Source organism: Lacerta agilis, chromosome 2 (assembly GCF_009819535.1).
Source record: "Lacerta agilis isolate rLacAgi1 chromosome 2, rLacAgi1.pri, whole genome shotgun sequence".
NCBI classification, from domain to species: domain Eukaryota; kingdom Metazoa; phylum Chordata; class Lepidosauria; order Squamata; family Lacertidae; genus Lacerta; species Lacerta agilis.
In genome coordinates this window covers 21,116,875-21,130,420 of record NC_046313.1, presented here as the reverse complement: position 1 = coordinate 21,130,420, position 13,546 = coordinate 21,116,875, and the positions used below count along the sequence as shown (strand labels likewise).

The 13,546-nt window shown below is 40.6% G+C and overlaps 1 protein-coding gene across 1 annotated transcript in view; it reads right to left on the bottom strand.

The window, feature by feature from the left end:
• The window catches only part of CEP112 (centrosomal protein 112), a 203,614-nt gene extending 193,762 nt beyond the window's left edge, over positions 1-9,852 (bottom strand). Inside the window, 4 exon segments of the mRNA XM_033138892.1 lie at positions 2,503-2,672; positions 3,920-4,110; positions 6,747-6,891; positions 9,749-9,852. Coding sequence (XP_032994783.1) covers positions 2,503-2,672; positions 3,920-4,110; positions 6,747-6,855 — 470 coding nt within the window. The 5' untranslated portion in view covers positions 6,856-6,891; positions 9,749-9,852.
• Positions 9,853-13,546: the final 3,694 nt, after the last annotated feature.

The window sequence follows — 13,546 nt, the reverse complement described above, 5'->3', positions numbered from 1 at the left end:
ACGCTAGAAAGTTCACTGCAAAAATCTACAATTCTTTTTGCAAAGAAAGTCAAACTGTTATCCAAGGACTGTGTCCAATTTATAGATATGCATCTAGAAACAGAGAAATGCGGTTAAAAATTATTTGGCTCTACTGTCCAATGGTTTGCATTTCCTGTAGCAGTCAGCCAAATAGTTTGTTCACACAATGCTTCTTAGTTCCCTTATTCTTAATATTAAGAGTAACCAACATATGTTTCCAGGACTGTAGGGTTTTACTGAGGGAAGGTGCTACATCCCTCATTTAAAAACACAGTCCAACACAGATTTCTTTCAGTTCTCTGAAAAATTCAGCTGCAAAGAAAACTCTGGGCTGGGTTATATCTAACAGCAAACCATGGTTCAGAGCTACAGCAATGAGTTTATGTTCACATCATATTCCCAACTAGCTACTTCCTCTTTTGCAGAAGCCAGAATTTGCTATTATATCCAAATTGGCAAATAATTATTTGTACTTGCTTTTCAAAACAGGGTTACAAACCAGCTTCAGCTTCTGATTTTAAGGGCAAGCATACATCAGTTTGTCAGTTCAGATATAATATCAAACTATGCTTAATCAAAGGGAAGCAAATGTGGGAACAGAAATCTTCTGTACTAGGTAAAGGTAAAGGACCCCTGGATGTAAGTCCAGTCAAAGGTGACTATGGGCTGCAGCGATCATCTTGCTTCAGGCTGAAAGAGATGGCGTTTTCCACAGACAGCTTTCCTAGTCATAACTAAACTGCTACTGGTGCACAGAGGACCGTGATGAGTGCCAGAGCACACAGAAATGCCGTTTACCTTCCTGCTGCAGCGGTACCTATTTATCTACTTGCACTGGTATGCTTTTGAACTGCTAGGTTGGCAGGAGCTGGGACAGAGCAACGGGAGCTCACTCCAGAGATTCGAACCACCGACCTTCTGATCAGCAAGCCCAAAAGGCTCTGTGGTTTAGACCACAGCACCATCCGCATCCCATTTACAGTAGTACTAAACCATTATTTAGCATTATACCTGAACTATAGTCTACAATTCAAATAAGGTGCATAGACCGAAAGCATAACAGAAGTGAATTTCTAAAGCAAGTTGCGCAGCTGAGTTTACAGGCACCAGCTAAGTTAAAAGCAAAAATTATCATTTTGTTGCACAGCGAATTCCAACATCAAAAGAGAATCACAGTATAATGACTTTTACTTTTATAGATCCTTTCACAGGATCTCAAATTCATTTACAACAAGGAGCAATTATCTGTAATTACTGTATACCCCACACTTCCTCCTGTAGAGCCCACAGAAGCTAACAAAAAATAGAAAAATACACTCAGCCTAAAAAACACCCCCAGCAACAATAGAATACAATGCAGCAGGCAATAGGAGTTGGATAACTAAACTCTGCTCCAGCTATAAATCCAAAGCCTAAACATGCAAACATGTCTAAGGCTTAAATTAAGACTCAAAACCAATCTACAAAGTAAGTAACTGGTGGAACCATTCCACTCATTAATGCATGGTGGGTCATCTTGGTTTCTGGGGCCCACTGGCACATTTGCAAACCAGAAAACTGCCATGGGCATGACACACACTGCCACTGTACATACAGCATATTATTCTTTCATTTGAAGCCTAATTTCAGTGGGAGGAGGGAACCCTGTGGGCACCAGGGAAGACCTTCGCAGAAACGTGTGCCATATTGGCAACCAAAGACATTGGTCGCATTAAAGAAGAATAAATAATAAAATCAAGGTGATATGACAGGCCAAAGGCTTTCTAAACGTATATAAAAAGTCTTTTAAAGAATTGGGAGAAAGGGGGTGCCAAGGCAGACCTCTCTAGGAGTAGGTTTACAAATCTCAGGGTAGCCATTGAGAAGCATAAAGAGCTTTACAAAATTAGAATAAGCTAAATGAGGGCAGAAAAAGAATACAGTTTTTTTGCATGCCCGCTAGATCATTAAAAGACCCAATGAAGCAGACAGGGACCTCATTCTTATCATGCATGCTGCTGAAATCATAAGCACTTCACTCGTCCCTGGCCACCGCTGCCACACCATTGGGGAACAAAGCCATGATCTGGCTTAACGTTACGTGCAGGCCCTGCCTCATGATTTCTTTCTCTCCAAACAAACAACGAGCAGCAATCCAAAAACAAACCTTGGATTACCGCATACCGCAGTAAGCCAAGGGGAAAAAACCACGAGTCCAGGTTCAGATATAACACGAAGACACACCATGGCTTAGTTTATCAACAGGTGTGAGGAAGGAGTGGTATCAGCAGCATGCACATTCACATTAAACCAGTTTATTTCAACTATAATTTAATGTGATGTGCAAGCCAGGCCTTTTATGGCCCTTCTCTGCAATTTACACTATAAGCACAATTTCTTAGCATGAGTGCCAAGGTGATGTTTTAACATGCTTCAAAGGCGTCTCTTTTCAGTGTTACTAGTTTTGGATATATTTATGTAGATTAGCAAAGCAGTTCTTACCTGTGTCCAAGTGGTGAGGTTACCAGAGCAGACTCCTCTCTAAAAGATACTTTCCAGGATTCATCCATTTTAGAATCATTTTGTCCCAGCTCTCCCATGACCCAATCAGGTAAACCTTCTGGGCTGCTGCTCCACACTCTTGCTGAATTTGGTTCATCAAAGTAGATAGACTACATTAAAAATAAACAATAAAATAAGAATGCTTTTAAGTTTCCACGAACATCTCCTGGCTTCTCTTCATAAACTATGAGTTTCCAGGACCTATGCATTAGATGTATTATCACCAAAATACTTCTACACACATTCAGGAAAGTGTTAACCTTTCAGAAACTTGACTGTCAGTTCTAACTTATCCTTGAACTGTGTTTAACACAATTTATCAGCTTCTTGGCTATCTTTGCCATTTGCTTAGTATCATTTTTTAAAATCGAAAATTTATGTCAGACTCAACTGGAGTAACCTTTTCATATTTATTTTGAAGGTCAACTCTGTATTAAACTTCTCACTTGGTTTCACAGACTCTTACCACACTGCATTATCTCCTATATTCATATTGAAGATCCAGAAATATAAAACCTTCATAAATGGTCACACGTTTTTGCTATCATCAAACATCAGCACTGTCTAGCAACTTAGACCAACTACACCATACATCTGTGTTCCAGTGACACACCCAAGTACTTGTGCCTCAGCTTATGTCAGAATAGATTCTCAAATTGCTCAAGTTATAAAGCACTTTGAGGAGTTCCATAATTCAGGTAGACAAAGAAATTGAAACTGGACCCCATTTAAAGTGTTGGAACCAGTGTACAAACCCCTGGGTGGCATGAGGCCCAAGTATCTAATGCTTTGAGATCAGGAGGAACATCCCTACTTGCGTTTCCATAAACATATATGGCCTGCAGTGTGGTAACATAAGGAAGTCTGAACAACAGTGTGCATATGTAGTTTTAAAAAAAAACCTCTCAATTGTTTTTTATTATACTGTAAACTACCCTTGGCTTCTATGAGAATGGCAGTTTAGCACAGTAAAAGCAACAATAGCAAAAATAAAAAGCATTTAAAAAAATTAATATCCCAAATTGTTTTGTCCTGTTTGCAACTCCAAAAGGATCTCTGCGTGCATTCCCATTAATACAAAATAGTTATGTTAACTTGCTATGGGTGAAATCCAATTAGTGTTCTTAGCACAGCTGCACTGGAGGGAGGCATCCATGAGAAGAAGCCATTTTTGCTTATTCTCCATCCCCTGGAGCTTCCAAAATATTGCCCCCGAGAGGATCCTCTAGGACAGGGCAAGGGGGAATCTGCCAAAAACACCCTGCCACCTCTTGTGAGAGTGATGCCTCCTGCTGGATCAAAAGCCCTCATGCAATGACAACAACTATCCTTCCATAGTAATGCACTTCATATTTACCATGTACGAAGGAAGCGTTTTCAATGTTCCTGTTTCTGGTTTCTGTGTAAAGGGGCCCTCTAGCACTCCTCTCTTCAGCATATGCAGAAGCAGCTTTCCATACAAGTTCCGGTTCTTCCTACCAACAGTACCTGCGCCTGCACCTGAAGGCTCACAAAGCTTTTTGATCCAAAGGGCACACCTCTGACGTTCTGAGAAGGGTTGGGGTAGAATGTATCAAGTGTAAGAAGCTAATATTACAGTGGTCTAAACATTTACCTTTTCTATCAATAAATAAATTTATGCTAAGCTGAAAATGTTTTATTGCAAAATATAAACTTCAAAAGAAATTTTGTGTTTCCAAAGTTAGTGCACAAACTGTTACACTTACACAGACTAATTAACACAAGGAAGCACTTGGATGCTGGTAGTTTGACCCTTAACGCATGTATTTGCATGTAAAAGCTACTTATAAATTTGAAGAAAGTACAGGCCATGAGCTTTATTCAAACATCATTCAGCTGGTGGTAAGGCTTGCATATGTGCAACAAGAAGTAATTTTTAGGAATACCCTTCCACTGCAGCACAAAGACACATTATAAATCTGTTCCAAGGTGTTAGGGGATACATGAAAGCAGATTTAGTGAATGAATGCAAAAAGAAAATCTGGCAGTATTACTGTCAGCTGAGCAATACCACAGAATACACCTCTATAACTTTAAAGTTTGCCACATGGGACGTTTTTTATATACGTTAGAGAAAAAACTTCAATGTGTTCAGTGTAATGTGTGAATCATCTGTATATTTTGTGTATTACAAGTTTGAATATACACCTTTATGATTTTTATACACTAAATCATACATATTTTATGTATAGATTTTCTCATACTGTATATGAAACAGATCTAAATCTTTGGATCAGAGCGTGGTATAATCACAACACAGCCTTAGCAACATTTTTTTCTAAGCATACCCCTTCAAATTCTTGTGACATTGTATACATTTCATGGCTGTGTTGGGAGACAATAAATGAAAGCATTTTAAGAACAAGGTATTAAATTTAGTGATAAAATGCATATTCCCTCTACAGAATTAAGGCCCAAATGTCATGTGTGTTCTTCAGGAAGTGAAACCATTTTCTATCCTCTTTATGAAAAACCACATCCTGTTACTAATGTACTGAGCCTACTTGTGAAAATATTTTAACTAGAAGAGTAAATTCAGCAACCTCGCATGGCATTACATTGGTTGTTCTACTGTAACAAGATGTACCACTAGTAGGATTTAAAAAATGATCAACAAAATATTTATCAAGCACTTTGTAGATTACATCCACATAGTAAGTCCATTTTCTGTCTGTAATCTCCAAATTTATAAAAATGCTTTTTTCATTCATTAATAGCAATAATATTAGTTAACCTGCTATAGTGTTTATTTGTTTTTAAGTAAGATCAGGAAGAGAAGTTTCTAAAAATCATTTGTAATTTTATAAAATGGTATAATCCTCAACAAATCCTTTTTTTAAATTTTCATTATCTCTATGTGATTAATCATAAAATAAGCGGAATTCTTTATATAAAAGTATATTTACATCATTAAGAAGGATGAGCCTGAATAATCAGTATTAACAGAAATGCTTAAAAGATAAAACAATGAAAACAAATGTTATGATTATACACATCTGTAGCACTTTTCAGTATTTAATTTGATAAAGCATTTATTCCATTTCTGTTCCTTCACTAAACTGACACTAGACACCATCACCTGCCCTCTATAAACAGAGCAAGTGCCAGGGAGACTGTATCCCTTTTCTTGGAACAACAATAACTGTTCACATCATCAAATCCTAACTTACCATATTTTATATATTTTACTAATCTCTAAATCCAATTTTATATCCAGCGAAGAGTATCGCACTAGGCTTCTTCCCTATGGGTTGTATCCAACACTGTGCAAACAGTTCTACTTGCGCAACAGAACTCTCCCTTCTGCTCATCTGCCCATACAGCCCCCAAATCTGCCCCATTTTGAGGGTGGGGAGGCTGCAGGGGAGAAAATAGGTAAAGTTCTGCTCAGGAAGCCTATGCCCTTTTAAAATGTGAGTTGGGGAGGCGGCTATTGGGTTGTGCTTTTTTATTTTGATTATGTATTTTGTGGTTTCCTATTTTGATTTTATTGTGTGAACCACCCCAAGACCTCCAGGTATAGGGCAGTATATCAAATCAATCAATCAATCAATCAATCAATCAATAAGCAAGCCTGCTGTGCAAGTGGAGCAGAAGAGTTGGATACAATCCTATGCTCCAGTGTTACTGGTGTTGAGCAGCCATCAGCACTGAGACCCTGCACTTGAAAGCTCTTCAAAAGCAAGTGACAGGACTGGACTCCCAGACTCTTCCACTGCATGAAGCCTCCACAATGAATTGAACGTCCCCATCACTATGCCCATGTCTCGGAGATCTGGGTATTTTGTGTATAAGGGAGGTAGCTTAATACCAGCAGCATATATGATTTTTGTTACTTTTGCTCAAGGCACACAAAGTTGTTAGAATAGTCCTAGCTGCCTAGACATAAAGCATGCTACACACAGCAATCCAACTGTAAGCAATGCTTTGATATGATAAATTTACTCAAAGAAAAATTCATTCCTCCCTCCCCACCATAATATTCACAACATACCATGAGTCCATAAGATAAATCAGTTTATTTAACTGGTCAATTACATGGTGTTGATCATATACCAAAGCCAAGATTAAAGACCATATATGTTTATCTTATTTGGTTTAAGTGTGCTACTGTAAAATGGCAAAATAAAATATTAAGGATAGCATTTCATTCTAATGTTTACCTGATTTATGAGGCAGTTTCAAAACATAAGGCTTCATATCCACAACATAGTGATCAAATTCTGAATCCAGTTTCTCCCAAGTTTCTTCTTCACCACTCATTCTGCTCATTCAACAATCGGAATATAGATGTGTTTAAAAGGATAACTGGAAACACAATGCAAAAAAACACAATGCAATCTTTTATTTTAAATAATATTTTATTTATACACAGCAAAGTTCAACAAACAGGTCTCCCTGCCTGGGCCAAATATAGTCCATTGTCAACTGCCAACACAGATGTTAAAGAGCAATGTAGGAAGTAGTAGTGTGTCAACAGAACTTGACATCTAAAACAGTTGGAAGTGAGATACGACCTGCCTCATAATCTTCTCAAAATGGCCCTCCCAAAAGCAGGACCTGCTGACAGGGATATATATCATGTCCATCATCTGGATCAGAGTTTCCCAAACTTGGGTCTCCAGCTGTTGTTGGACTACAACTCCCATCATCCCTAGCTAGCAGGGATCTGGATTAAAAACCAGTAACAGTGGCGGCATACACAAAACATATTTAAAGCATATTCCCCCCGCCCAAGAGCCCTGAGAAATGTAGTTTATTAAGGGTGCTGGAAATTGTAACTATGCGAGGGATAAGCTACAGTCAAAGAAACAAACAAAGCTAGGAGCTTAACATGGGTTATGGCCACTTTTTATAACAATACAAAGCTGAAAATGAATGAACTGCAGCTAAAATATTATATATATATATATATATAGTAGCACCTTAGAGACCAACTATGTTAGTTCTTGGTATGAGCTTTCGTGTGCATGCACACTTCTTCAGATACCCAACACAGCTACCTACCTGAATCTAAAATATTATGTTCATTCTTCACATGACCTACCGTAGTCCTTTTCCTGCCCACCCCCTTAATATTCTTAAGTGGGTCTTTTCTCCAGTCTTCAGAAAGTAGCTGGAAGTGGGAAGGCAGAAAAAGGTCCTCCTTTCCTTCCACACTGCAGTTTTAATCTAAAATCTTAGGTGCAGTACTATGCACAGACTTCAGAAACTGCTCACGCTAATGAAATTCCCTGTTGCAAAATGCACCTAGAACACTGGCTACATTTACCAGACTTCTTGGGTTTAAATAGAATTTGGAGAAGACAAACAGTAATACTACAAAAAAGCTATCATAATTATATGTGGAGTTTGTGCAGCATTTGTTAAGTATAAGATACACATTGCTTTGCCAAGTTAGAAGCTGCAGTCATGTACTTGAAAGCATGCCTCCACTGGTTAAAATGGAACTGACATTCAATTAATATGTATCATGGGCAAGAGACATAAGATAAACACTTCCTTGACATCATGTACATTGTTACTCTTTTGAGTTACTTACTTAGCTAAATTGCTTTTCAGCACAGGTCAACACAGATATTTACCCTGAGAAAACTTCACTATTATTATTATTATTATTATTATTATATATTTTTATATTCCACCTTTTTCCCTGACGGAGATTCAAGGCGGCTTACAGCTAAAACAGAAACAGCTAAAAACATATTTTTAAAGCAATAATTAAAAAACAATTAAACACTAGTAGAATACACACACACTGCTTTTTTCTAAAAAATGTTTAGGGGTACTCTCATTTTGACTCAAGAAAATCACCATTTTATAGTTCAAATCGGGGAAAATAAATATAGTAAATGGACAAAGGTACAAAGATTCACAAAATGTTTAGTGGTATGCATACCCCTGTGTCCCCCCAGAAAAGAAACACTGTATATATGAGATCACATACAAATCATCACAAATAAAAACACCACAGCACCTGCCTTTCCTTAAAAGCATTCAGTTCCCAAAAGGCTGTTAGAACAAGCAAGTCTTCACCTGTCAGAGGACAAGAAGTCTAACTTCTCTAGGAAAGGAGTTCCAAAGTCTGGGAGCAGCCACTGAGAAGGCCCTCTCCCACAAGTATCCCCGTGAGGGTGGTGGGAGCATGCGAAGGGCCTCCCCTGAAGATCCCACAGCCCTGGCAGGTTTACTGTATATGAGGGACTATGGCATTTCAGATATCCTCAACCTAAACCGTATAAGATTTTATAGATCCTAACTAACCAGCACTTTAAATTGTGCCCACAAACAGCCCAGTCACCACTGGAGTCATATGCTTCTTATCACCAACCCAGGTAAACAATCTGGCTACAGCTCTTTGAGCCAGTTGAGTGTTCTGTTTAAAAACATCTTTCTAATTGCATTATTTTGCCATTTCTCTCCCACTAACAAATCATCAAGCCGGCCAGAATAGTTTACCTCCACCCTACAAGGATGTGTATGACATGGCTGCAGCAAATCTCTCAGGCAGTAATCCTGTGCACGCTAATGTCATAGTAACGCTTACCAAACATAGTGGGACACACACACAGGATTGCCGTGTTTATATGGGATTTTCAGTGGAAAGGCAAGGATCCTGCAAGCGCAATCCTTGGCACACCTGCGCATAAATATGCCTGACAGTTCAATGGGACCCTGATCAGTGTACATAGGACGGCTGCCTTTTTAACCCCACCATAAACACATTCACTCCAAGGTCCCCCCATCCCCACCCCACCCCCAAGTTCAATGGGGCCAAAAAACACCCCAATGTAAATGTGCAAAAGTCAGAGCCGGATTACCAAATAGGCAGCGTAGGCACCAGCCTAGGGCCCCCTCGTGCCTTCCAGAGGTCCCGTCACAACGGATCCAAATGGCTACGGTTTGTTTTTGTGCAATAAAAACGGTTTGTTGAAATTGTTGGTTGGTAAAAATGAAATTAAGTATTAGGAGATAATTTGCGGGGGGGGGGAGAGAGATTTCGACTGCCTAGGGGTTTAATCCGGCACTGGCCCATGCTCAGGCCTATGCATACCCAACTGGAAAATTAGCCCCATCCAATTAAATGGGATTTATTCCCAAGCAACTGTGCAGAGGAGGGCTGCAAGCTCCTTAAGCACAGACATGACAACATAGCTCCGTTTACCTCGCGCAGTCCACGACGTCGAGGTTTTGGGCAAAGGTTCGCCCCCTGCCAGAGAAAGAGGGTGGGGTTGGCACTATCCCACTTCCCCCCACCCACCACACACAAGGAGATGCCACAGAAGTGGAGCTGCGGTGGGTGCAGTGAACTGAGGGAGTGTCCTAAACTCCCCACAGGCCTCACAAACCTGCGCTTCCCTCTCCCCTCCCCCCCTGTATTTCAGTGGGGCTGAACGACGCGACCCCGAGAAATGGGGCTCCAAGGAGAGTCGAGTAACCGGCGCGGCTGCCAGGGGACCAGCCAAAAGGCAACCAACGGTTCAAACCAACCCCGCCCTTTCCCGCCGGGCTCCCTCAGCGAGGGGCAGGCCCGACGGGCCCGAACTACTTCCGCTTCCGGCGCAGCGAGCTCGGCCGCGTCGGCGGGGTTGCTAGGCGACGCGACCTGCGCTTGGGGAAAGCGGCTAGGCCTCACCGGGAGCGGCGCAGCTTGCGGGCTGGGCAGGGTAGCGCGGCAGCAAAGCGGCCGAGTTTTAAGAAGGGGTGGGGGTGAAATTGCGTGTCCCGTTTGGAGCCCTGCCGTCATCAATGGGGTTTCAGAGGCAGTAGGCTCAGGTGGGCTTTTGCGCCGGGACGGGGGTCTCGCAGGCAAATGAGAATTGACAGACTCCCAGAGAGCTGCAGGCGGTGGTGGTGGGCGCTGGACAATTATTACAGGCGGGAGAGAATAATAATAATAATAATTGTTGTTGTTGTTGTTGTTGTTGTTGTTGTTTGTTGTTTGTTGTTTATATGCCGCCCACGGGCTCAGGGCACCCGCCGCCTCAGATGCCCGAGTGGCTGGCTACGCCGTGTGTTTAAATTGCTATTAGGGGGATGGCAAACATCAGTGATTCCTTAGAGAGGTGATAGTTGTGCCGGATTTACGTATAAGCTAAACAAGCTATAGCTTAGGGCCCCACTCTCTTGGGGGTGGGCAAAAAAATTAAAGGGGAAAAAACTGGATTTACTATTAATATGCTACTTCTTAATTGTATTTCAGTTCAACAATTACTTTGATAAAATACATATTTTGTTTTGTGCAAGTGGCTTTAGATACCCATTAGGTGCATAAATTACCATATAGCATATATTCAACACAAAAAACAGCTACAATTTGTTATTGACAAAGGACAGCCAGACACATAAAAGGGGCCCCATTACCTTCAGTAGCTTAACTAAACCTAAATCCAGCCCTGTGACAGAGTAATGTCCTTGATTCTCTTCCCAGGAGCTACCGCCGGGCCTTCCCCCACCCCTACCCCCATTATTAAAATTATTTTATGTCTGCTTGCATTCACTTACTCTACAGTAGCCTGTATCCTGCAGTGGTGGTGTTTTTTTAAAAAAATAAGACAATCACTATCTTGGGTAAATAAGTGTCAGAAAAACATGATTGTTCTGCTGTATATTACTAAGGGCTAGAAATGAGCCTCATGTGAGCATGTTCAGTGACAGTCTGAACACTTCCTGGCTCCTTGAGGTACTGAAAGGGAAAACTTTTGCGTTTGTGTTCTTCCATTCTCTCCACTCTCCCACCTTTCACTGAAAGTCAGAAACGTATTTACTTAGACGTCCATCCCACTCAGTTCATTTACTTATTTATTATTACAGTATATTTGTATCCTGCTTTTTGGCTAATAATTTGTCCTTAGAGCCACTCAGCAAATGCAGATTGGATGAAGATGCTTAACTCAGCCCAGATCGCTGTCTCTTGGCTATTGGTCTCTACAGCCACAGCAAGTGCTGCAGCTGTCCAACGGTTTGACTTCTTTCCCAAAGGCACACTCCTCCATTGTATCCTGAGACAGATGGATGCCAACCATTTCTGCTCAATACAGTTTCAGCAGTCATTGACCAGTAAAAGTTACTAAACATCAAGTGACAACAGCTATTATTATTTATACTGTTCCATGAACGTACATGGTAAACATACTTAAGATAGGGATAGCTACTCTGTGGGCCCTTCAGGTTTTGCTGAACTACAACTCGCATCAGCCCCAGCTAGCATGGCCAGTGATCAGAGATTATGGGAGCTGTAGTTCAACCACATCTGGAGGGCCAAAGTTTCCCAACACCTCTAGTAGACACGAAGAGCCAGGGAACTACTAGTCACACCTGGGCCTAATTTCAGAAGAGATCATGTTACTGTACCTGTATTTTGATAGCTTGATTTTCAAGCACTAAAGAAGAGAACAGCTTGTAAAAGGGAAGAAATTCCTGTACAGACTTAGGTGACTTGATAACCTGCCTAATTTCTATCCAAAAGTGAAAAGGCAGATGTCACTATGCTCACCATAATCCAACTACAAAAGAAAGTCGCTGTACTAAACATAAGTTGCATACTGTCCCTCCAGAGGTATTGATTCTGAAAATACAATGGTTGAATATGTACAAATCCCCAATGTGATGCAACTCACAATTTGAATTGTAAAAAAGTATTCATTTAGATAGGCAGTAGCTTGCTGCTTTTTAAAACCTTTTTCCCCCATGCTCTCTTATCTTTGCAAGTACCACAGCAGGTTGCCACAAGAAGCATAAGCACAGCTTGAGGCACTCTTTCAGTTGTCTACAAAGAAAAAGGCAGGCTTCATTCATCATAATAAACTCTTGAAAACACTTCTAGTCACAGTACAATATTTCAGGGTTTCTGCGCAAACCTTTCATGTTTGAAATGTGAGTCACAAAATTCATTTCACAGCTTCAGAGGCTTTGGGGTAATTTTTATTCTTCTTGCCAAGGGATATAATTACAAAAATACCATCATTTTACTCTGGAAGAATAGTGTTTTAAGCGCTTTAATGCAACCATCTTGGAAATTGGTAAGTAGAATGAATGAGCCACCATTGGTGGGATAAGCAGAATTCAAGAAAACCTCAAGTTTCTTGTTTCGAAAATCAGTATGACAGAACCTGAATCCTGTTGTGATATAACAGCCAAATAGCGTTTTGTGATATTTTGAGCCATTCCACATGCATGTTTCTTGACGTATTGTTTAGCAATGCATTAGTTGTTAAACAGAAAAATATTTTAAACAGTGAAAAAGCATGTGCTTGAAACCATTCGTACTAAAAGCTTAAGTATTATTTACACAGTATTAGGAGTAGATTTCGCTTTGTAACCCAAGCAAATCTTTAATAATAAAAAATACATAGTTTTAAAAAGAAGTATGGTAGATTTCACCAGGGAGATATGTGCTTGTTTGTCAGTTTGTAAATATCTAGATAATTGTTCCCTGTCTCTCCCCCCATCCCAGATGTTCTGATAGGTATCTGGTACATTGTTAAGTGACTTGATTTGCACACACTTTATTATTGTCCTTTTTCATGTTTTGTTTCTTAATCCTATTGTGTTGGCTTCTGGTTACAGGAGCAATTTGTAACAATTCATTGACACAAGGGTGGGGAGGCATCAGACTCGCAGCACCAGCTACAGGCCTGACCAGAACTCCAGCACTTTGCTTCATTGTGGGTCGGCACCAACAGGGATCAATGGATCCTGGCCATTGTCAGAGAAGGACACCAGTTTGAATTTGCCCAATTCTCCCACTTTATTCCTTCTCCTTCAGGTCCAAAGGGCTTCAGAAATACTAGCTGATGCCATCAAGAATCTGAGAAGCATATAAATGATAGAGCCTGTTCTCCCAGGGCCATGCCTCCTATTCCATTCTAGTCACCATTCCCAGGAAATCAGGGACTGGAGGGCAATTCTGAATCTAAAGTGGGTCAAAGACAATACTGGAAAGCCCCCAAACCACATTGGA